The sequence below is a fragment of the Oryzias latipes genome, chromosome 14, assembly GCF_053564925.1.
Source record: "Oryzias latipes strain Hd-rR chromosome 14, Olatipes_Hd-rR_3.1".
Taxonomy (NCBI): domain Eukaryota; kingdom Metazoa; phylum Chordata; class Actinopteri; order Beloniformes; family Adrianichthyidae; genus Oryzias; species Oryzias latipes.
Genome location: NC_136250.1, coordinates 18,656,672 through 18,679,449, shown reverse-complemented (window position 1 = coordinate 18,679,449; position 22,778 = coordinate 18,656,672). Strand labels below are relative to the sequence as shown.

Here is a 22,778-nt window from a genome sequence, read left to right as displayed (position 1 = left end):
TATTTAAGATATCCCAGAGTATTTTCAGTAGATGCATCACTAGATCTTTTTCACTCTATGGTGGCGAAAGGCCATGAGGCAGCAAGTGTGTAATTGATGTCGACGGATAGCAGTCAGATGTGATTAGTTCCAGCTTGGTAAGCAGTCCATTGCTGGCATGGACAACAGAGAGGTGAAGAGGCATTTTGGTAGTCGAGAAAATGGTCTAGACATCATGAACAGTGTTGGCTATGAAGGTTTTTCTCTGTTACAAGATTTAGCTTCAGGGGCAAACTCACCAGATACTTCACTTTTGCCTGAAACGTTTCCCTTCCTGAAATCTCACAGTTAATTTTTTATCTTATACATGCTTAAATTAATAGGTTTCTATATTAGGAAAGCTGCTATAGTGAAAAAGATCACTAGTTTCACTTTTACAGTCAAGAAGCATAAAAAATATAAATGTTTTTGGTGTTTTTAACATGCCCTTTTTTCACAATGAAGGACATATATTTATGGAGAGAAATTAGACTCAGTCGGATTTGTGCATGCGTAATTCTTGATTTGTGTGTAAATTAGGATTTGTGTATGCATATTCTTGCTTTGTGCGTGTGTACATTAGAATTTGTGCGTAAATTTGGATTTGTGCGTGATTTGTTACTCACATAATACGTTTTGTGTATAAGTTAAAAAAGTATAAAATGAAAAAAATACAAAATGCAATTTATGTATGCACAAATTAAGATTACAACAGCTTGAAACTACTTACACACTCACATCTTTAAAAAACACGCACGAATCCCTTGTTACGCACACACGAAGCCAAAGTTACGCACGGATCTACCGTGAGACTGTTTTCACGTCTCACAAATTCGTCCGTAAGTGCTGCGTTTAAATACCAGTGGAATGCTCGGTCATTAGAATTTTCCTATCAGCCTTCCCTTCTAAACGTATCCAGACAATGACTCAATCAATACATGAAGACAGTAGATGTTAGTGTTGAACATAGAGGCTACTCACTTCGGGGCGCTGACCACCGAGATGGGCCGCCATTCTTCCCGTGACTCTCTCAGTCTGACTGCCTTTGATTTTTCCGGAAGAAAAAAACAGTGCCCCCTACTGGTCGCTCCTTTTACGCATTTTGTATCAATTCGGTGTTTTGGAGAATAATATACTTTTAATATATATATTAGCGTTTAAAAGTGAACGTCATATTGTCAGATAATAATTTTTATTTTCCTTTAAAGTTTTTTTTAAGCCCTGCTACACCCACTGAAGGAAATACGTTTAGATGGGAAGGCTGATAGGAAAATTCTAATGACCGAGCATTCCACTGGTATTTAAACGCAGCACTTACGGACGAATTTGTGAGACGTGAAAACAGTCTCACGGTAGATCCGTGCGTAACTTTGGCTTCGTGTGTGCGTAACAAGGGATTCGTGCGTGTTTTTTAAAGATGTGTGTTTGTAAGTAGTGTTAAGCTGTTGTAATCTTAATGTGTTCATACATAAATTGCATTTTGTACTTTTTTCATTTTATATTTTTTTAACTTATACACAAAACGTATTATGTGAGTGACAAATCACGCACAAATCCAAATGTATGCACAAATCCTAATTTACGCACGCACAAAGCAAGAATATGCATACACAAATCCTAATTTACGCACAAATCAAGAATTACGCACGCACAAATCCGACTGAGTCTAATTTCTCTCCATATATATTAAGACAATTAAGCTTAAATTGCATTTCTAAGTGTTTTTTTATTCAAATCTTTGTGAAGCTAGATCAGACGGAAAAAAAAGTTTCAAAAAGGTTGTAGCAGTGACGTAGAAGCCACTAGCGCAAGCGCTCCCTGCTCCGCTCCATTCTGATGCATCCACTTTTAGACGAATAGATCCATGTTTTTCTTTGTTTTCCTCATCCGAGCTGGAATCTGGATCAAAACTATAGCCACGAAATTGCTCGCTAATTTTTTTGCTTTGCACAAACAGTCCTGCTCACAATTCGGAGGTGAATCTTTAACGAATAACTACAACTCTGCAGAAACTATGTTCTAGAAAAAGACACTGGATTTTTGATTCTGGCTATAAATGACAAAATCCTACTTAAAAGAAGTCACTGGTAACACTTTCACACTAGATGCAAAGATGATTGGAGTGGAACTTTAAACAATAGAATAGAAATTTAACCATAGAATCACATTTTTTCCTATATACATCATAAAATGCAGGAAAATAGTTTAATCTTGTTCATTTTTTCTTCTTCTAATTTCATTGTTTGAGTTTAAATGCATCTAACTTTGTAGGTTAACATCTATAAGACTCTATAACTGTGTTAGTATTGTAAAGGTTGTGTTTGTAAAGTCTGTGGTGAAGCAAATGCAGGGGTACTGCTGCACAAACAGCTGACAAAATGATTCTGCCGCAGAAACATGATCTAAATACTAATCAAACATCATTTACAGCTGGCTTTATTTGAGGCTCCTCGGAGACTGTCCTGTCCCGCTTCTTTGCCATGGTAACCAGGGATTCATTTCAGAGGTGTCATGCTGCATTATCATCTCACCAGCTCATCCGCACCCCTCCCGCCCTCTGGCTCTCATGCTTTTGTCCCCTCTCTGTTCAGACCCCCTCAATCTCAGACCTGCCGAGCATCCTGAAAGGACGACATCTTCTATCTCGCTCCAGCTCTGATAATACACTGATGCAATTTCTCTGCCTCACGCTCATTCACAGACACACAAAAGCACACTAGGTGGGCACCTGTGCGTATCCATACTAGAACGGAAACTTACAATCAGCAAGTCCATCCTGTGTTGATTGGTCTTGTTGTTCTATTTATATTCATCAAACCCATATTTCTTAATGACTTTATGTTTCCCTGCATGCAATTGTATGCAAAATTCTCTCTTCTTTGATCTTTGAGAAACTACAAAGGAGATATAGGCAGTAATATCCTCTTCGCCACACCAGACTCTTTCTGTATTGTGCATGCACTTTTGTTAAGAGTTTTGACAACACTATTCAATCAGCAAATCTTTATAAATATTACTTGTGAACATAAATTACCTTAATTCCTCAATTGGAAACAAAGAATTTTTTTTCCTGGTTTTTAAAAGTCTCAGCCTTAGGAAGATGTGTCAAATGGAAAAAACAATATATTTTTTTATGTTCACAGTATAAAACAATTTCACACACACAGCTTTGTAAAAATAACCACAACAGCTTGACTAAAACAGGAATAAAATCGAGTTTTATGAGGTTATCATTTCTTATTTTTAGATTTAAAATTTCAAAAGAATAATATGACAATATTTGTTTTTTTTACTGTTGTCACAAGTTCTTCCATAATACTGTATGTGGCCATAAATGTAGTTTTACACCTACAATTTTGTCTGGAAATTAAAAACAATATCTATATATGTATAAATTACAAAACGCATTTAAATAAAGTTTTGCCTACCATAAAATAGACGTTTTCACAATTTGCAACAATATACTGTTTAACTGTTAGGTTTCTATTTGTTTGCTTTGCTGTTAAACAGGACAAGTTAAGGGGAGAAAAGAGGAATATACTCATTTTTTGCAGGTTTCGCTGAAAAATTGCACACATTTTCTATTATAAATAAAAGAACTGCTGAACCGAGAGGATTTAGTGGGATTCAATCAGGAAGCTCCTGTTCCATTAACTCCATGTTACAGGTGTCAGTATAAGTGGCAGCAGTAGGGAAGCTCAGACTGTGGCACACAATGGCGAATACGATTTGGCATCCTGTCACATCAAGCACCAGCAGAGATCTGCCAAGAGTTTACCCTTTGTTTTCAGCAAAATGGCTTCCTGAGGCCACAGTTAATAACAAAGACAGTGAACCTTGTTTGTGCAATATGACATGGCAGCATGGATCTGCTCCTCTGGGACTTCACAACTATTTCAGGGCAGCTGCATTTTATTTAGATGAAAACTGAAGCTGGCGAGAAAAGGATAAAAGAAAAAGCCTTACAGATGTCCTTAAGCGACTTTCACAAGTAACAAAATTATTGTTAATAATATAACTTATTTTATATTTTTGAATACTTCATGAATTTACTACCAACATAATCACATTATTTTAGAATACAGACAGATGTAAGGTGAAACACAAAAAAGATCTTTTACTTCTTGTATTTTTTTTTACTAAAATACTTTATGGAGGTAGTTGGGGGTTAAGAGCAGCAATCTGCATGTCACTCAGATGGGGGTTCAATTCCCTATCTTAGTTAATGTCTTTTTGAGCAAATCATGATACTATTAATAAACATTGCAATCATTTAATAATTAATTTTTTTTTTTTAAATCAAAGGAAGTAAATTGATTTGATGTTTGACTGTAAGTGTAAAAATATGATATCTGGATCAGCACAGCCAATGGTCGGATGACATAGTCTTACAATATCCTTTTTAACAGATTTAATTTAACAAACGTAGATATTTTACATCAAACAAGAGCTATTTTGTGTTAAGATTTTATATATATAATATCTTATATATATAAGATTATATATGTATATGAATATCTCTCTGAGTGGAGTACTTGAGGACTTTTGAATGGGTTGTTATATTAAACTATATCTACCTAGAAGCCCTGTGGTGAGTGTACTGCCCTAGAGCTGCCAACACAGTGAGGGAAGTCTAATAGTCTTCTGTGTTAGTGGGTCAATTGCCATGTCTCGGTCTCTGCTGAATTGTGAGTGGAGCATTTTAATTTAAGTGTGAACCATCCGCAGCACCCTGCCACCAGTGTGTTCTGTGAGTGTATTAAGTGCTGGAGATGGTCTTGATGATGCACTTGCTGCACAGCTGACCTCTGACAAAACAGACGGAGGTGTACATTGCCACCTGCTGGCATAACTTTGTAATAGCTAAAAGCTATGAACAATGGAAACAACACATTGGGGTCTTCACAGGAAGGGATATATTTATTTGCATCATTGATTATATACAGTCTTTTGGGGGGTAAAAATATAAAGGTGTTATCAAACCTATTATCATAGCCTGACTGTAAAAAGCAGACCCCCAAAGTAGAAAAAGTGGAATTGCTCTTCACCTGATGCCATCAAGCTTTGTTTTTGTTTTTTAGTAAAAAACAGAAGAGAAAAATATCTGATTTAGCAAAGACAGTCATGCACAAAAAATGCAACACAATAATAAAAAAAATTGCACACTCACACACACACACATATATATATATATATATATATATATATGTATGTACATATACACACACACACACACACACACACACACACACACACACACACACACACACACACACACACACACACACACACACACACACACACACACACACACACACACACACACACACACACACACACACACACACACACACACACACACACACACACACACACACACACATATATAGTAGTGATGGCAAGGAAGCTCCTTAGGCGGCCGGTTGTCCAACAGCTCTTTATTTAGATTTCTGTATCTGATAACGGTTACAGCATGACTAACAGGCACAGCCAGCTACTACTAACTTCTGCGATGACGCACACACACTCTCTCCCACAGGTAGACCCCGCCCCCTCTCTCCATCAGTCACCAGCCCACCACTGATTGACACACACACAGTGGTCTAGCAACTGACAGAAAGAGGGGGGCGCCAGCCACCTGCAGCTCTGTCTAAACCCTGGGTCGTTACACTACCCCCCCCCCCACAAAGACCCTCGCCCACGAGGGACACATTACCTGACCCACAATTTCACACACCAGGAAAGGGTAAAGTAAAACAGGACAGAACCAAAGAACCATCATCAACACAGTTTTTTTTTTTTTGTTTTTTGTATGGAAGGTTTGGGTAGACCACCAGACCTTCCGGAGGGACCAGGGCGCATTCTTGCCCTCTAAAACAAACTGTCCCACCATTAACAACTTTCCCTACTAAAAGGAAGCAACAAAGTCTCTGAATCTGCCTGGAACTTTCCTCTGACGCTGCGGCCTAGCCCGCGGAGGCAACGGGGTTAAGGGGGTTGGAGTTGCCGCCGCTGGAAGTGGATCTGGAGAAGCTGGAGGGGCAGAAAAGGAACTTGGTGCAGAAACCAGCAAGCATGGGACAGCTGGCGTCGTCTGTGCAGGCGGAGCAGGGATACCCCGATAGGGAGCCAGTCTGTCTCTGTGGAGAATCACCTTTCTCCCTCTCTGTGGAAACTGTACCCTGTAAACAACTTCTCCTAGCCTCTCTAGGACCCTGCACGGCCCAATCCACTGGCTGTCCAGCTTTGGACATCGTCCCTTCTTGCGTTGGGGGCTGTACACCCACACTGGTTCGTCAACCACGAAATGTCTTCCTTTAGCTTTTACATCATAGTGGCGCTTTTGTCTCTGTCCGGCACTTCGCTGCTGTTCCCGAGCGAAAGTATGTGCGGAGTCCAGACGCTCCTGAAGTTTCCGAGCATACTCAGGCCCCTGGCTTGTGTCTTCAGAATCAGGTGGCCGGCCAAAAGCCATCATGGCCGGTGTACGGAGCTCTCTTCCCAACATGAGAAGAGCAGGTGTACAGGATGTGGATTCCTGTACAGCTGACCGACATGCCATTAGCACCAGGGGAATGTGGTCATCCCAGTCTTTTTGGTGCTTTGATGTAATGATAGCCAGTTGCTGCCCCAAGGTGCGGTGAAATCTCTCCACCAATCCATCACTTTGCGGTCGCAAGGGGGTGGTGCGAGTCTTGTGAGCACCAAGGCGACTGCACATGAGGGCAAACACCCGGGACTCGAAGTTCCGGCCCTGGTCAGAGTGTATGGACTCCGGAACCCCAAAACGGCTGAACATGCCCCCCAGAAGGGCATCCACAACCGTTTCTGCCTCCTGGTCCGGCAATGCGTACGCCTCTGGCCACCGAGTAAAATAATCTATAGCATAAAGAACATAACGGTTACCCCTAGAAGAGCGCGGCAACGGGCCCACGATGTCAACAGCCACCCTCTCCATCGGCCCTCCCACCTGAAATGGTTGGAGAGGAGCACGCGACTGGCCTGAAGGACCCTTGCGGGCTGTGCAGGGGTCGCACTGACGACAAAAGTCCTCCACGTCCCTCCTACATCTGCCCCAATAGAAACCCTGACGGAGTCGGCGCAGAGTTTTTGTAACTCCGAAATGTCCAGACCCCGCCACTCCATGCATGGCCCGCAGCACCTCCAATTGGAGGCCCCTTGGGACCACGATCTGCCACTTCTTCTCACCCGTTGCAGGCGCCACCCATGCCCGCTGCAGGACACCCTGTTCTAACCGCAGAGCCTCAAACATAGACCAAAACCCCTTGCTTGCGGTGGATAGCGCTGCCACTTCCTCCCACGGTGGCCGCTGCTGTACGACAACCCACTGCAGCACAGGCTGTAGGTCAACATCCTGCTCCTGTTGCCGTTTCCACTCTGCCATGTCTACAGTCTGCAGCCCCCGGCAAGTCCACTCGACTACTGACTGCTCTGTGGCCCCCATCCCTTCCTCCAGTAGCTCCTTTTCTCTGGCCTCCCTCTTCTCACAAAACCGACAATTATCTGCTGCACATGGACGGCGAGAGAGAGCATCTGCATTACCGTGGCGTGCCCCAGCCCTATGCTCCACCTTAAAGTCAAAAGCCTGTAGCTCTTCGATCCACCTGGCTACCTGCCCTTCAGGTTCCTTGAACGTCATGAGCCACTGGAGGGCAGAGTGATCAGTCCTCACTGTGAATTTTAATCCACACAGGTAGTATTTAAAATGTCTGATTGACAGCACCACTGCTAGCAGTTCTCTGCGGGTGACGCAATACCGCTTTTCGTGCTTGTTAAACGCCCGGCTGAAATAAGCGACCACCCGCTCCCCTTCTGGCCCCGCCTGAGACAACACGCCTCCCACTCCCACACTGCTAGCATCTGTGTCTAAGATGAAGGGTAAAGAGGGATCAGCCGGAGCCAACACTGGAGCTTCACTCAATGCACGCTGTAGGCAACTGAAAGCCTCTTGGCATGCCTCGGTCCATACATAGTCTCTGTCCTTTTGCATCAGCTGAAACAAAGGTGCGGCTGTGCATGCAAAACCCCGTACGAACCGACGGTAGTATGACGCCAGGCCTAAAAAACTCTTGAGTTGTTTCTGCGTGGTTGGAGTGGGCCAGTCAGTTACAGCCTGCACCTTTTCCTTCATAGTTCCAATCCCTTCTCCTCCCACCTTATGCCCCAGAAAAAACACCTCTCGCTGCATGAAATGACATTTGTCTGGATGTAACTTCAGGCCAGCTGTCCTGATTCTTGTCAGCACCAGCCGCAAGGAACCCAAGGCTGCCTCAAAGGAGCTGCCATGCACAAGTATGTCATCCAGATAGACCAGACATTGTTGGCGGGGTACACCGGCCAGAACTTTGTCCATCAGTCTGGCAAAAGTAGCCGGGGCATTACAGAGTCCAAAACAAAGGACCTTGAACTGCCACAAGCCTCGTCCAGTACAAAACGCTGTTTTGGTTCTAGCCTCGGGGGCAAGAGGCACTTGGTAATACCCACTGCGGAGGTCTAAGGAGGAAAACCAGGAGGACCCCGAAACTAGATCTAGCGACTCATCAATGCGCGGAAGCGGGTACGAGTCTTTGTCACAGAGTTCAGCGGCCTGTAGTCAGAGCAGAGACGCCACCCTGACACCTTCTTTGGGACCATGACCACAGCTGCCGCCCATGGACTGTCTGAAGGTTCGATTATATCTGCCTGCAGCATTTTGGTCACAGCCTCGTCACATGCCTGCTGTCTAGCCAGTGGGAGTCGACGTGGGCGGCACTTAATAGGCCTTGCATCACCCGTGTCAATCTCATGTTGCACCAGCTCTGTCCTCCCCACCTCTTCATCACTCATGGCAAAACAGTCTTGAAACTCCACTAGCAGTTCCCACAACCGGTCCCGTTGTTGTGGTTCAAGACCCTTGCAGTTTTTCTCCCATATTTCTCTTATCACCTCCACTGCTCCCTCTCTCTCCACTTGAGTTCCAGCAGGAGAGGTTGATGCGCAAAAATGTGTGCTTGAAGTGGCACTCCCGCTGTCACTCCCAGAAGGTGACTCTTGGAAGGGAGTGACACCAACTGTGTCAAGAGGCCTTAGCTGCTAGCCGCTCAGGGTGTCCCTCTTCACTACACCTAGGAAACAAGGTAAAAACCGACCCCGCGAAGAAGTTCACAGTCCCTCTTAACAGATCTAACTGACAGCCTGCAGCCCTTAAAAAATCCAGGCCCAGAATACACGGGTCCTGCACTGCCGCTATCCAAGCGGTGTGGCGAAGTGTTCTCCCCCCAACAGTCCAAGAGAGTACACCTTTGCCTTTCATTGGGGCCAGCTCACCTGTGACAGTGCGTAGACGTACCAAAGTGGGCTCCAGCACGGTTCCCTCTGGAACCACGTCAGGTCTCACTACAGTGACTGTTGACCCTGTATCCACTAGCGCTGAACAGGGAACCCCTTCAACTGTAACAGGAACGTAGCAAGAGTCTCCAGTGCCGGCACGTCCCACCGCGATGATTGGCTCCCAGTGTGTGGTGGCGTCTGCTTCTGGGGAAGGCTGCGCCATGCCTCCCCGACTGTGATGTTGGGCGCCTCCTGGTGGTAGCGAGAGAATTAGCTGGGGTGGCACATGCAAAGCTGAGGTCTGGGTCTGCATATCCCCCTTTATGCAGACCCCGAGTCGTTTCCCTGCCGTCTGTTTGAGTTGGGACACTCTCTGACCAAATGTCCAGCCTGACCACATCCCCAGCAGGCCTTGGGACCTGGGTGAGGTCGGCGGGCTGTCTGTAACGATACAGCTCTCAACAGTTCAGTCATTTCACTCACCCAGGCCGGCTTCTCCACTGTATGACTCTCTACCGCAGCTCCCCTGGCAGGGCGGTCTCCATAAAAACCGGGCCCACCAGAAACCGACACACCCCACACATTCTCCCTCTCCACTGCCATCTCCAGGGCTGCTTGCAGGGTCTGAGGGTGAAGCAGCTGCACCTGAATGCGCAGCTCTGAGGGTGTGAGGGCCCTAATGAACTGGTCCCGCGCCAACTCGCTCTGTACGCCAGGGGACATGTGTGCATAGGCCCGCCGGGTCAGGTTTTCCACATCGTTGGCCAACAACCGTAGTGGCTCACCAGACTTCCTGACCCGGTTACTCAGTTCATTCCGCAGGAGTTCAGGTTGTAAGCACTGTCCAAAACGTCGCTGTAGAGCACCCACTAGTGCTCCATAATCACGTCTGTCAGCCGGGTTCAGCAGCAAAAGACAGGACAACGCATCATCGGTGAGGGAAAGTGCCAGGTTTAGAGCCTTCTTTTCAACAGTCCATCCTTCAGCTTCCGCCAATAGCTCAAATTGCGCCAGAAACGCTTCCCAATCCGACCTACCGGTGTACTTGGGGATCTTGGTGGTTGAGACAACAACTGGCGTTCTAGAGCCGACGTTCCCGCTCAAGGCTGCATCATGGCCGCCGATTCTGGAGCGAATAGAAGTGGCGCGTGCCGATGGAGTTAGTCCCGCTGCGTCAGCCATTCTCACCGCGGCCTCCCTCACGCGGTCTCTTGCTTCGCATGTAGCTTTAGCGAACTCCTTGACTGCGTCATCCGACCAGCCGCATGTGCCGTCTTCCCCCGTTTCTCCGCTCACCTCTTCTTTTACTTTAGTCTTCCGCCGCACGGCCATGCTTCCAAGCTAGCTCCAGCTAGCACAGCTAATCCGAGCGCCGGCGTGAACCAGTCTGACCGTCAGTACGCCGCCCCGCGTCCGAAATCACTTCTGACACCAGTGTAGTGATGGCAAGGAAGCTCCTTAGGCGGCCGGTTGTCCAACAGCTCTTTATTTAGATTTCTGTATCTGATAACGGTTACAGCATGACTAACAGGCACAGCCAGCTACTACTAACTTCTGCGATGACGCACACACACACTCTCCCACAGGTAGACCCCGCCCCCTCTCTCCATCAGTCACCAGCCCACCACTGATTGACACACACACAGTGGTCTAGCAACTGACAGAAAGAGGGGGGCGCCAGCCACCTGCAGCTCTGTCTAAACCCTGGGTCGTTACAATATATATATATATATATATATATATATATATATATATATATATATAGGTGTTTTTTTTTTGGGGGGGGGGCAAAACGGATAGAAAACAAGTAGACACAGCTTTGTACCCAAGTTGTGGAAGTCTGCGTAGGTAATTTGCATTTTAATGGCACAAGCTGCTCAATGTCCCCTGCATCAGTGTTGAGAGCTCAGCTGAAATCATGGGTCGCTGCCTCCAAATATTCCACTGAGACAAACCAGCTCCCACATAAACACAGAGGAAAAAAACAACATGAAATGATCAAAAAGCCCACTGGCTGGATGCACCTCATATAAACCAGATCAGTTCAAAGGACACATTCAGTCCAGTAAGGTTTAAACTATATGGGACCTTACTAATAAATGACAGACAATAAAAGGCTTTACCTAACTATATTATGACTCCTAAATTACTATTTTCTTGTTGTCACAAAAAATGTCACAGCATCCAACTTTTCACATTCACCTTAAATAAATAAAATTAAATGAGATTAAAACCGGAATTCTTGCTAAGACCATTTTCTTACCCCATTGGCAGATTTCTTTTTTGATTATTTCAGGAAAATCTGTCAAATGTTAGTATTTTTTTTAAACCTTTTTCTAGGGAGTCGGTTTCTAAAGTGTTTTTCTGTCACTCCATGGGAATCTCTTCCACAGCCACACTTAGCAAAAGTGATTCTAAATTTGGGTTCTTGTCATTATCACTTCTGGACCAAAGCTTCTTCTGCATCTCTGCATGCAGTCACTGCCTTCAAAGTACTTCATAACTTGATCTGCAATGTGTATTATATCTGGATTAATATGAAATTGTATTCTGATCATTATCAATGAGTATTACGTTTCTGTTACATAGTGTGTTATTCACACTATGATTAGAACAGGATTACAAAAATTAAGTGAAATTATAAAATGAAATAACTCAGTAGGTGTGGGATTATATGAACTCGCTTCTTCCCAAGCAATCAATCAAGCTCTACTGGACTTAAGTTAATGATCACTATGTTTAAATAATCAAATGTGACTCAAGTGTCCCTTTGTTTTTGTTTTTTTATCTATGCATTTCATCATTTCTGTAATGAGTTTGACAATTCTGTGTGATTTTTTTATTGTGTGGACTGCAATTAATGCTTGAAATTAACAAATCAAATCAGATCCGAGTACACAGCATTGAAGCGTATTCTCTGCTTTCTCAGACTCTGTTATTCATCATCTTCCAATCTGCCAGCAGTCATCAGTCTGACACTTATCAGTTCAAGCTTTGTCTACAAGAAACGAGGAAGATTCTCCCTACATTATCAAGCACAGATGCTGATTCTCTCATCGTCATCCTCAGTATCTCTGCTGCCCCCGTGTGTCTCCATCCCACTCAATCTGAATAGATTTCAACTTTAGACTTTATTCCTCCAAAGCCTTTTCTGAGCTCTCCATCATATAGACACTAACAGTATATTTTTGTATTACTGTTATCGAGACTACCACAATCAGGATCTCAATAACTTTAGTATTTTAGTGACTTATCCTTCAACCTAGAATCTATAAATACAATTTAAAAGTTGATTGATGTGTTGTATTTTGCCTAGTTTTAATGACTTTTATCTCTTTTCATCTTCATCTTTTGTTGTCCTCCTCATCTTATATGTTACTCTACTTTTCTTGCTGGTTTAAGATTTTTTATGTTTGCTTGGGAAAATACAATTTGGTCTGGTTTCCTTTTGCTCGGCCTCTTGTTTTTTTAAGACATATTATCAAGTCTTGGACACATTTAATTTGTTCTTAAACTGAGAATTTTAAACTATTTTAAATGTTGATCTATTTCTCAATCTACCAACAAAAAAAAGTCCATGTATTAAAATGCACCAGGAATGGAAATGTCATGGGTGATGTTTTGACATAGAAGCAGATTTTCAGCGATTTAAATATAAATTGTTTGGGGAGTTGGTTTCCCTTCTGACTGCCTTGGGCACAAAACTGTTCAAAACCGCGTCAAATAAGACCACACAAAAAACATGTACGTTTATTGAATTTGTTCATTTAATCTCTGACAGATCAATGAAAGCAAATATGAAACTAATAAATAAAAGACACAGTTGTGGTCCTGGCTTAAGGAGGTTCTCAAGATCTAGTCTAAGATCTTAATCTACACTAAAACCATTTTTAAATAATACTCGCACACTCTTTTGGTAGCATTATGCAGTAAAAACCCTTTATGTTCAAGTTGAATACAAATAAATATGTAAATAAAAAAGGCAAAAAATAGCAAATGGTATTTGCACCTAAATTCAAACGGTGCTTTATTTTGTGAAATATTAGTTTTGTTCTGTTGTTGAATCTATTCAGGGGTTTAAAATGAAGACTTTTATTTATAATGCTTTTGCAGCCTCCGGCTTTAGTTTGTTGCCTCTCTCTGCCATCTAGAGGTCAAGAACTGCCAGTGGTTATCACAGCCCCTGCATTCTGTTGAATGGGTCTGTAACCTTTAACACTTAAAAAGCCATTCGGGTCAGTTTCTTATTGACTACAACCCAGTAGGCGCCAAAAAGTCTTACTTCACCCTTTAGAAAAACAAGACACTGGTTCATTTTTTAGTTATTTTTTACTATAATAATAAATATCGTTATGTGTTTTTGCATAAATAAAGAATGAACATAAAGAAAAACATAGCCTTTTTTTCAAAAATGTAATAGTTCATGACTTAAAGGCTCACGTGACTTCCTTTCAAAACAAAAGATAGCCTGTGTCACATGGGATTATCTTAATGCAGCAAATGTTGTAGTAGGAAGTGTAATGTCAGCATTTATTTAAAAAACAACAAACACCATTTTATTTTTACCATTTCTGATGCATCTGAGCAATACATTTGTAAATCTAACTATAATATACATCAGAGCCAATAAGTCGCACTCAAACTCCTTGTAATTAAAAAAAAATAGAAAATCTACTTTATGATCTATAGTATGCCTAAATTACCCTTGCAACAACACATCATCAGTAGGGTAAAACTAACCTGTCTCACGACGGTCTAATCCCAGCTCACGTTCCCTATTAGTGGGGGGACAATCCAACGCTTGGTGAATGCCTAAATACTGGTTTTTGCTTTCTGACTTCCAGTTGGTTTTCTGTAATACACAAAATCATTTTTGTTTGACTGACTTGCGAAAAGAACTGTCCTTCAACAGTTTGTGAATTAATTGGAAAAAAGTTTTAATTAATTTACTTTAATACTTACTTTTGTTGACAGTTACTCTAAACAAAACAACAACAAGAAAAAACTGTCTATTTTTCTTTAAGCTGCAATGGGGGGGGGGGGGGGGCACCCCCACTTCTCCCTAGATGTGGTCACTGGTGTGTGTATAGAGAATGTTTATGCTGTGTATGTGCACTTTGTGCATGTAAATAAGATAGGAACTGGGCTATTGAGGAAACGTGTGATAAGATTAAAAAGCTTAAGTATAATTTACTTGTGTACTTGGACATTTTTTTGTGAATCAGCAAAGTTAAAAAGTTTTTTTTTGTTTTTGTTTTTACATTTTAACTGATAAGTTGTTAAGGTGGGCTGCAGGGTGGTGTAGTGGTCAGCACTTTTCACATACAGCAAGAATGCCCTGGTTCAAATCCCAGTTGAGACTTTTATGAATGGAGTTCTCCCTGTGCATGTGTAGGTTTTTCCAGGTGCTCCATCTTCCTCCCACGATCCAAAAATGTCCTTAATGGTTTAATTTGTAGTTCTGAAATGCCCCTAGGAGGGAGTGTGCGGCCCTGAAACCGACCAGTGACCTTTGCCCAACAGCAGCTGATTAGCTTCAACAACCCCAAAAGGGAAACAGTTGTTTCTTAAATGGATATCTGTCAGGTTTGTATGCACATTTAATTTTTCGAAGAAGCTGGATTTTTCATGTGTTTACTGAAATCAATACTACCTTTTCCTTAATAAATCCATGACAATATTTTTTTCTTTTTATTTTATTGGAGTTGGGAGCAACAAGGTGTGCCTGACGAAGCAGTGGAATTCAACAAACCCCACCATGATCACAAAACCCAATAAATAATACATCTTGTCGGTTTTGTATGTATTTATTTTACACACTGCATGATTAAAATAGTCCTGTAACATAGTTGTGCTGATGCTTGATTCGATAACCCACATCAGTATATTAAATCCTGTCACTGCTGATCCTTGAGGAACTCAGGTCTTATTCCTGGATCTGCTAATGATGCACAACTACAATCTGGAACAAATGAAGGTATAAATTATACTTTGAAGCAGGCTTTTTAGAGTAACAGGATATTTATAATTAATTTGTCCTAAACAAAATAAGAAATATGTATACCAAAAAAATCCTATATGTATTTGGATCCACACATCAGCTGGTGGGGAAACATTTCTGGGGTACAGGACCTCAAAAAGACAAAACATGATAGAGGGAGCAGAACACTGGTACAGTAAGCCTAAATCTAAAAATGATAAAGCAATAAGTTAGAAACATGTTCACGCGTGATTTCTCCGTTTATAGTCAGTCGTGAGGCACTCATATTGGACAGGCAGTTTATTTACAAATAGCAGTCCCATACGCACGCAGAGAAAACAAATAAACATGAGCGAATTTCTCCAAAGGATGATGGGAGGTTGATCTAAAAAAAATCAAAATCAAAACAGCATTTCCTTCAATTCCCTTCCCTCAGTTTTAACATCTTCCTGGTTTTAGCCATCAAGATGTATTCAAAAACACACAATCACCAATAGTCATCAGCATATGACTTTATAAAAATATCACCACGGTGATGCACAGATTCACAGATTTGACCGTGGAAATAAAGATATATTTACACAAATACAAACGGAGGAGAAAATTAAAATTAACCAACAATAGGAGATGGAAAAAGGTGAGAAGTGCAGAGAGGATTCCAAAAGGCAAAGCTTGAGCAATTCTTGTTTTTAAGGTCTTTTAAATGGACACCTCGTAATCTTTTTCATTTCTCCTGCAAAGGTGAAACATAAGATCAGTTAAAAACCGACTAGCAATTTAAGCAGATCATACAGTTTGGCAAAAAATAAAAACTAACAAACAATGCTTTTAGATTTAACATGCAGCATGCACTCCTTGTTGTGAAATGCATTTTACGTCTCAGATGTTTCTAAACAAAGAAAAAATGGAAAAAAGGAAACACCAACACCAATGGGAATAAAATAAAAAAAAACTAAAACACACAAAAATGGAACATAAATCTATAAAACCTTTGGGAAAGTCATTGCAAGTTAAAACTAAAATGTTTTTTATTTCATATATATTATGCAATGAGCTAAATCAGCTCAGTAGAATTGGCAGTGTAAGAAGATATGCATGAACATATTCCCATTTTTAAGGAAAAAAGATGTAATGTCATTGTCCTTGTTTAGTATCATATATTTTCTTTAGGGAACATGTTGCACAAAATATTTTTTTTCTGTAAAACTATTGGTGTGTGACCATGTAAAAAACCCAGAGGGGTTTCTGTCACCACACCATCACACCATCATCTCGTTTTGGGAGATTTGATTAATCTTGATGTCCAAAAATGGTAATCAAATCAAATCCATGTAGGCAATATCTTAGTCTGCTAAAATGCAAAAACTGATAATATAGACAAAAAGGTTGTTATAACAAGCAAAAACACAAAGTTTGATGATGCTGAAAGTATCAAAGAAAAATCTCACCTTATATTTGTACTGCAGTGGCACCATTGAGAAAATACTGCTTTAATATCTACAACGGGTTTGCCAGTGCTGATGAAGCAGAAAAACAATTAATAATAACAAATTAATATACATATTCTCAACAGAATCTGCAGCAAAGTATGAGCAAACTCTTAAAATGTAAGTTCTACATGAGCTGTTGAAATGATTATTTCTATAAATAAGGTTTACTGGTAATACTGCAAAACCTTCCTTAGTGAAACAAAAATGTGTATTGAAATGTGTACTGTAATGACAAACAGATAGAATACAGCATGTTAACATGAGAAGGGTAACAATGGAAGTCAAACATGATGCTAACGACCTCTGACATCATGATAGGGCAAAGCAAAATGTCATTTCAATCAGAACATGATGTGCTCCGTTATCATCAGTTCAGCCCCGCAGCACTATCTGATGATAAACAAGGTGGGGAGAGAAGGATGAGCTGGTGAAGTGGAGTGTGCCCTCTGCTGGTGAATCATGAGAAGACGACAGGATGACAGCCAGGTGGGAGATGATCAGGACAGCACGCTGGTGTTCTGCGAGTCCACGTCCTGCATGCTCATGACATCAGTACTTACTCCGCTCTCATATATAGGGTTGTCAAAAGCTGACTCCTCTGTCATGTTGTCATATGGTGGGGTGGATGTTTGCATTCTCAAAGACTTTCCTTGGAGCCTGAAATACAAACACACAGATCATCTCTTAAATCCTCTTTTGACTCCAACCACATTTACATTTAAAAGTTTTTACTTACTTTGCAAAGTAGATATAAATTCCAATAACAATCACCAGGATGATTGCAGTTGGAATTAAAACCGCATGGGTGATATTGGTTCCCTCCGTAGCGTAATCCATATTAACAGCTAAGAGAAAGGAAAACAAGATTATTTCTGTAAAAGTCCTGAGAAAAATCCATTTAATAGACTTTGGGATGTTTTGAAACAGGACTCACTATCAAGTCTGCGCTCATTCATGTATTGTGCTGAAGATGCTGAAAAGACAGAGCAGCTATTTATTTAAAAAAAAAATCTGTTTATCACAAAGCATGGGGCTTTTTTTGTAAAACATGTTTTTAGGCTGTCATATTTTTACGATTTTTTTCTTTTTAAGGTTGGAAAGCTTGTCATCTCACCTTTGCAGGAGGGAGGTGTGTTATTCCACTGTGAGGGGTGTCCAGGGACGCAGTAGATGATGCCCCCTCCCTGCAGCTCAAAGCCAGCAGGGCAGGAGTAGGTCAGAGTCTCTCCTGCTTGGTAAAAGGCCTTTTCAGGGTTTTGCACACTTGTAGACGCAGCTCCAGGATTCCTGCAGGGCTCGTACTTCTCCGCTAATAAAGACAAACAAATGTCAAATGGTTTTTCCTTTTAAAAGCGCTATTTTTCTAAGACAGAAAATTATGAGCACTTACGGACACACTTGGGCAGCTTGTCACTCCATTTGGGGACGGCTGAATCTCTGTTGTAGCATGTGAGAAGACTGGAGCCAGATAGGACGTAGCCTTTGTTGCAGATGAACTGTAGGGTTGAGCCAACAGCAAAGCGGCTTCCCATGATCACTTTACGACTGTGCTCCACATTTCCAGGATCCTTACATGTCAAAACTGGTGTGACAAATAAAATAGATGAGTTATTGCCCTAAAATAGACTGTCACAAAAAAACAATTCTTACTTCTAACATTCCGGCATAAAAAATGCACAGCGACATGTTTTCTTTAAAAAAACACAGCAGGAATTCAAAAAAAATTAGAAGGTTTCCCCAGATAATTACAAAAATTATAAGGTTTTCCCAGATTAATACAAACCAAGTTTCCTTTTAATTCCTAAATATTTTCATAAGAATTTAAGAAAATATCTTAATATAGTTCTCCTAATCAATGTTAAATAAGTCTGACTTCATTAAACCTAAGTAAAATGACCCAATTTAAATTAACATTCATAAAAAAAAACATGTTGGATTACTAAGAGAGGTATTTATGGGAGGATTTTTAGATCAGGTTTTAGATCAGGTTGGAATCATTTAAAAGACCCATTTATTGAGTGGCCAGTGAAAAGTCTGTGCGTAAGAAGCCATCCTGGAATAGAAAGTCTGTAGACTCACATAATTAACTTTAAGCAGTCAAAAAGAGGACATTTATGCTTGAATCCAATACTTCTATTTATATAATTGAAAAAAAAAGAAAGCTTTTTTTTTTACGTAAATGAGCAAAGCCTTGAATTCTTGATTTTTTCTATTATTTTGAAGAAGCTGCACTATTTTTTTCTCTCTTAAATAGGTTGGTAAAAAGGAGAAAGTAGAAAAAACTTTTAGTCTGAGCATTTTTAAAATGATGTAAACTAAACAAAATAAAGACAAAAATAAAACATGTATATTTCCTTAAAATTTTATAGGTCCATTTCCCCACAAACTTGCATATTCTAAAAAAATTTTTTATTAGAAACTCATAAAGAATGCTAGAGAATTATTTAATGGTTTAATCCTAGTGCATTTTTAACACGTGTTTTAATTGCAAACCACCTGTTGAGTTTCATGAATGTAGAGTAATTTAGGGAAGATTTGATGATAAAAAATGACACTCGTAAAAAAAATTACACTGTAATGTACTGTTTAATTCTGCACCTCATGTTTTTATTTAGAACCCCAGCTGGTAGTGGTTTGTTGAGTTATTGACTTCCAATTTCCCACCTGAGTACAAGATTTGACTGTAATATGCGAAAAACACTGAGTCAACCCTTTTTACTTTAACATTTTTATCCTGGTTTATGTTATTCAGTTCCTAAATTCTATTATGATAGGATTAGAAGGGATGAAAACTGACTAGAAACCCTTTAAATTCTTTATGCAGACTATTAATACTGTGGTGGCTGAAAAATTAAGCCAATTCACATGAAACCAAAAGCTTTTCGGTCATGCCTTCCCTCTTGCTCTGTGCATGAACTAAATGTTTTGTCCTTCCCACCTTCTTCACATCTTGGCACATCCCCACTCCAGGTGAGATCCCACTGGCACATGAGGATCTCAGAGCCTGTCAATGTGAAGCCAGGGTAACACTGGTAGGTGACAACAGTGCCGTGGATTAGGTCTGGGTGGGATGTACTCTTCCAGCCATTGGGGATCTCTGGCAGTTCTGGACATGTGTCATTCCTTGGCACCTCTGTTGGGGACATAAAAGTTGCATTGGTACGAAACAGCAGATAAGAAAAAAAATTGGATTTTGAAATGACAGAACTATGATTGTAGTGATAAAATTCAGTGGCTCTGCAAATATTTTTCCTATTGCGAATGTACATTTTTATAGATTGAGGACTCTCAAGGAGATATTAATATGTAACAACTCTGCAGGGGATGAGCACAACTGCAGAATTGAGTGTTCTTTGTTCTGTAAACAGTCACGGCTGGAGAGGAAAATGTAAATAGAGGCTTGTGATGTGTGCTGGGAGGAACCCAGCGTGTGCTCTGGCACCAGTCAGCCTGTGAATCTGCATCTGCAGCATATATGGCCGAAAGCAAAAAACAATGGACAAAAGTCGCTGAAGCTGATCTGTAACCCATTAATGTGTTTGGTGTTTGTAAGCAAATCTTGTGCACAGAGGATAAGTTAGACAGATGACAGAAGCAGGATGGATAGACTCCATTCTCAAGTTGATTATGGCTTTCTTTTTTTTTACTTGACTATTACTTGTAAGGGGAAACTGTACATTGATGTCCCACTCCAATCATTTATTGATCTATTATCAAAAGCGATCCCAGTGGTCTTTTCATTATAATTAGGACATTTTATGCCCAAAAAAAAGTCATTTTATAGGACGTAGTTTCTGCAGAGTAGCAGATGTTCATTAGAAATTCGCTTCTGACTTGTGGGTGGAACTGTTGGCATGGAGTAAGCCTGCCCCCACTTCCCATCATCCATCTGTTTACATGCATCTGTTTACACGCTTACAAGCTTACACACCCCCAACCCAACTTTAGCGGTGAAACAGAAATGCCAACCAATATCGGCGCTATCCAGCTGTACAGCTTTGAGCCAGATGTCAACTCGGCCGAGGAAAACAAAGACGTACATTAATCTATTTGTCTACAAGTGGATGCATCAGAATGGAGTGGAGCAGGGAGTTTGTGGATGCCGTTGTAGGTTCTACACCACACTTACAAGCTTTTTCTACCACCAAGATCTGTACCCGTAGTAGCCCCACCTGGGCTCGCACCCTAGGATACTCTTGCTGGTAACAGCCAGGTGTGGGCCCGAGACTCCTGCACCATCCATTTTCTAGGGTAGTTGATTTGGCAGGTGAACTGTTATACATTCCTTAGCGGATTCCGACTTCCATGGCCACCGTTCTGTGGTCTGTATCAACCAACACCATTTCTGGGGTCTGATGAGTGGTTCATCCCACACCGCAAGTTCTGCTTACCAAAAGTGGCCCACTGGATGGCTCGAATTCCACACCCGGCTACAAGCCAGCGAGAAAGGATTTTTACCCATATCGTTTTGGACCCAAGGCCTAATTTTCCTATAAGCTTTTTTCTTTTCCTATAAGCTGCTCCTGTTTCACTATGATTTGAATAAAGAAATACTCAAAAGTTCAATTTTAAGCGTAATTTTCTTTATACATGTCCTCCCTGGTGAGAAAAAAGTTACAAGAACATGCAAAAAACACCAAAAACACTCGTTTCATTGGAGTGAACTTGTATTTAAGCTAGAATTATGATGATATAAAAGTAACTTGCTAAAGTCTTACCAAAGAAGTGAACAACAAAGCCATTGTTGTAGCCGTAGATGTTGGTGGCCGGGTCTGACTGAAACTGAATAGTGACATCCGCCATGGAAGTGTATATCTTAAAGTGTGGCCGCGTGCCACTGTACTGGCCCAGGATGTTGGCTGTCAGATCATCGCCATCAAAGAAGGTCAGCTGGTCGTTCTTACCCAAATTGAGTCTGTGATGAAATGAAATATATGAAACGTCAGAAATTTCTTGGTTCTATCTGATGTTTTTCCATCTGTCTTTTACCTGTGTTGGTAACTGCAGTGTGGTCAGTTGACGAATGCTAAAGCTGAAGATGTAGTTATTCTCAATCTCTTTCTATGGGATTGATGTGAAATAATTTATGTGCCTCCTAACCCTGACCGTGCTCATGAATATGTATTAGCATGTGCGTGTGATCCAAAATGTTTATATTTTTTATCCACATGCCACAATGCAACAAATTAAATATAAAATCCCTAAAAGCCTAATTAAGTAATCTAAACATATAAATGTTAGTCAATAGACTCTGATGTTTGCATGTAAGGTACTAATGCCTCACAGTGATACAATCTCTGCTGTCACAGAGTAACCTGAGAATACATTAACCTTTAACTTATATGTCCTTGCTCTCTTTATAGAGTATCAGTAAAACTTGACATTTAATTACACACACGGGACAGCGATTTGGGAGAAAATAATAGGGACTGTACTGATAAAAGGAGAAAGCATGTGCTCTTTTCATGACTGAGGGTGAATGTTAAAATAGCTGAGCTGATTGACTGTAGGACTGCACTGGATCTTTGTTAGCATCCATCAAATAAGAAACACACCACCATTCTTCTCGTGTGTTGGAAAGAGAGTGAAAAAGAGTGGTAAAGCTATGTAACACCTTCTTTTTTTTGTCCACGTGTAGAAATGCAAATTTAAATTTACAATGCATGAAGAAAATTCCATCTTCTCTCTATAGGTGTGATCACAATCTGTCGGCAAACAGCCTGCCATTTTTCCCCCATTGGTGTGCTAGATGTAACTGTGCAAACATAAAAATGAACTTCTTGGAAAGATCCTTTTTTGATAAGATAAGATATTCTTCTAAAAAAAGCTAAGGGCACAATTTAAAATATAAAAAAGGAAAGGTCTGGAAATTGAAAAAAATTCCATATGAATGCATCTGCTTATGGACGAATAAAACTGAACATGAAAGCAAATAATATGGCTGGACCACTAATGGTTAT

General features: G+C 41.0%; 2 protein-coding genes across 3 annotated transcripts in view; both read right to left on the bottom strand.

Moving 5' to 3' along the window:
- Positions 1 to 5,808: 5,808 nt before the first annotated feature.
- Positions 5,809 to 10,897, bottom strand: LOC144983599 (uncharacterized). Its single transcript, XM_078930453.1, has 2 exons — positions 9,368 to 10,897; positions 5,809 to 6,897 (listed from the first exon to the last, which is right to left on the bottom strand). Exon 1 carries the CDS (start codon positions 10,678 to 10,680, stop codon positions 9,670 to 9,672), a length of 1,011 nt encoding a protein of 336 aa, XP_078786579.1. The 5' UTR covers positions 10,681 to 10,897; the 3' UTR covers positions 5,809 to 6,897; positions 9,368 to 9,669.
- A 4,239-nt stretch (positions 10,898 to 15,136) lies between these two features.
- LOC101155374 (seizure protein 6 homolog) overlaps positions 15,137 to 22,778 on the bottom strand; it is a 105,839-nt gene continuing 98,197 nt past the window's right edge. Inside the window, exons 10-18 of one of the 2 annotated variants that reach the window (XM_004076560.5) lie at positions 21,537 to 21,733; positions 19,757 to 19,951; positions 18,209 to 18,400; positions 17,933 to 18,127; positions 17,753 to 17,791; positions 17,555 to 17,663; positions 17,379 to 17,475; positions 16,777 to 16,845; positions 15,137 to 16,061 (exon numbers count right to left, since the gene is read on the bottom strand). In XM_004076560.5, coding sequence (XP_004076608.1) covers positions 16,819 to 16,845; positions 17,379 to 17,475; positions 17,555 to 17,663; positions 17,753 to 17,791; positions 17,933 to 18,127; positions 18,209 to 18,400; positions 19,757 to 19,951; positions 21,537 to 21,733 — 1,051 coding nt within the window. In that variant the 3' untranslated portion in view covers positions 15,137 to 16,061; positions 16,777 to 16,818. Of the gene's footprint in view, positions 16,062 to 16,772; positions 16,846 to 17,378; positions 17,476 to 17,554; positions 17,664 to 17,752; positions 17,792 to 17,932; positions 18,128 to 18,208; positions 18,401 to 19,756; positions 19,952 to 21,536; positions 21,734 to 22,778 lie in introns of those variants that run through there. The other variant, XM_078931313.1, reaches the window with a different exon arrangement.

Coding starts and splice junctions, on each gene's coding strand:
- LOC144983599 (XM_078930453.1), bottom strand. CDS start 10,680: ATGGCCGTGCGGCGGAAGACTAAAGTAAAAGAAGAGGTGAGCGGAGAA.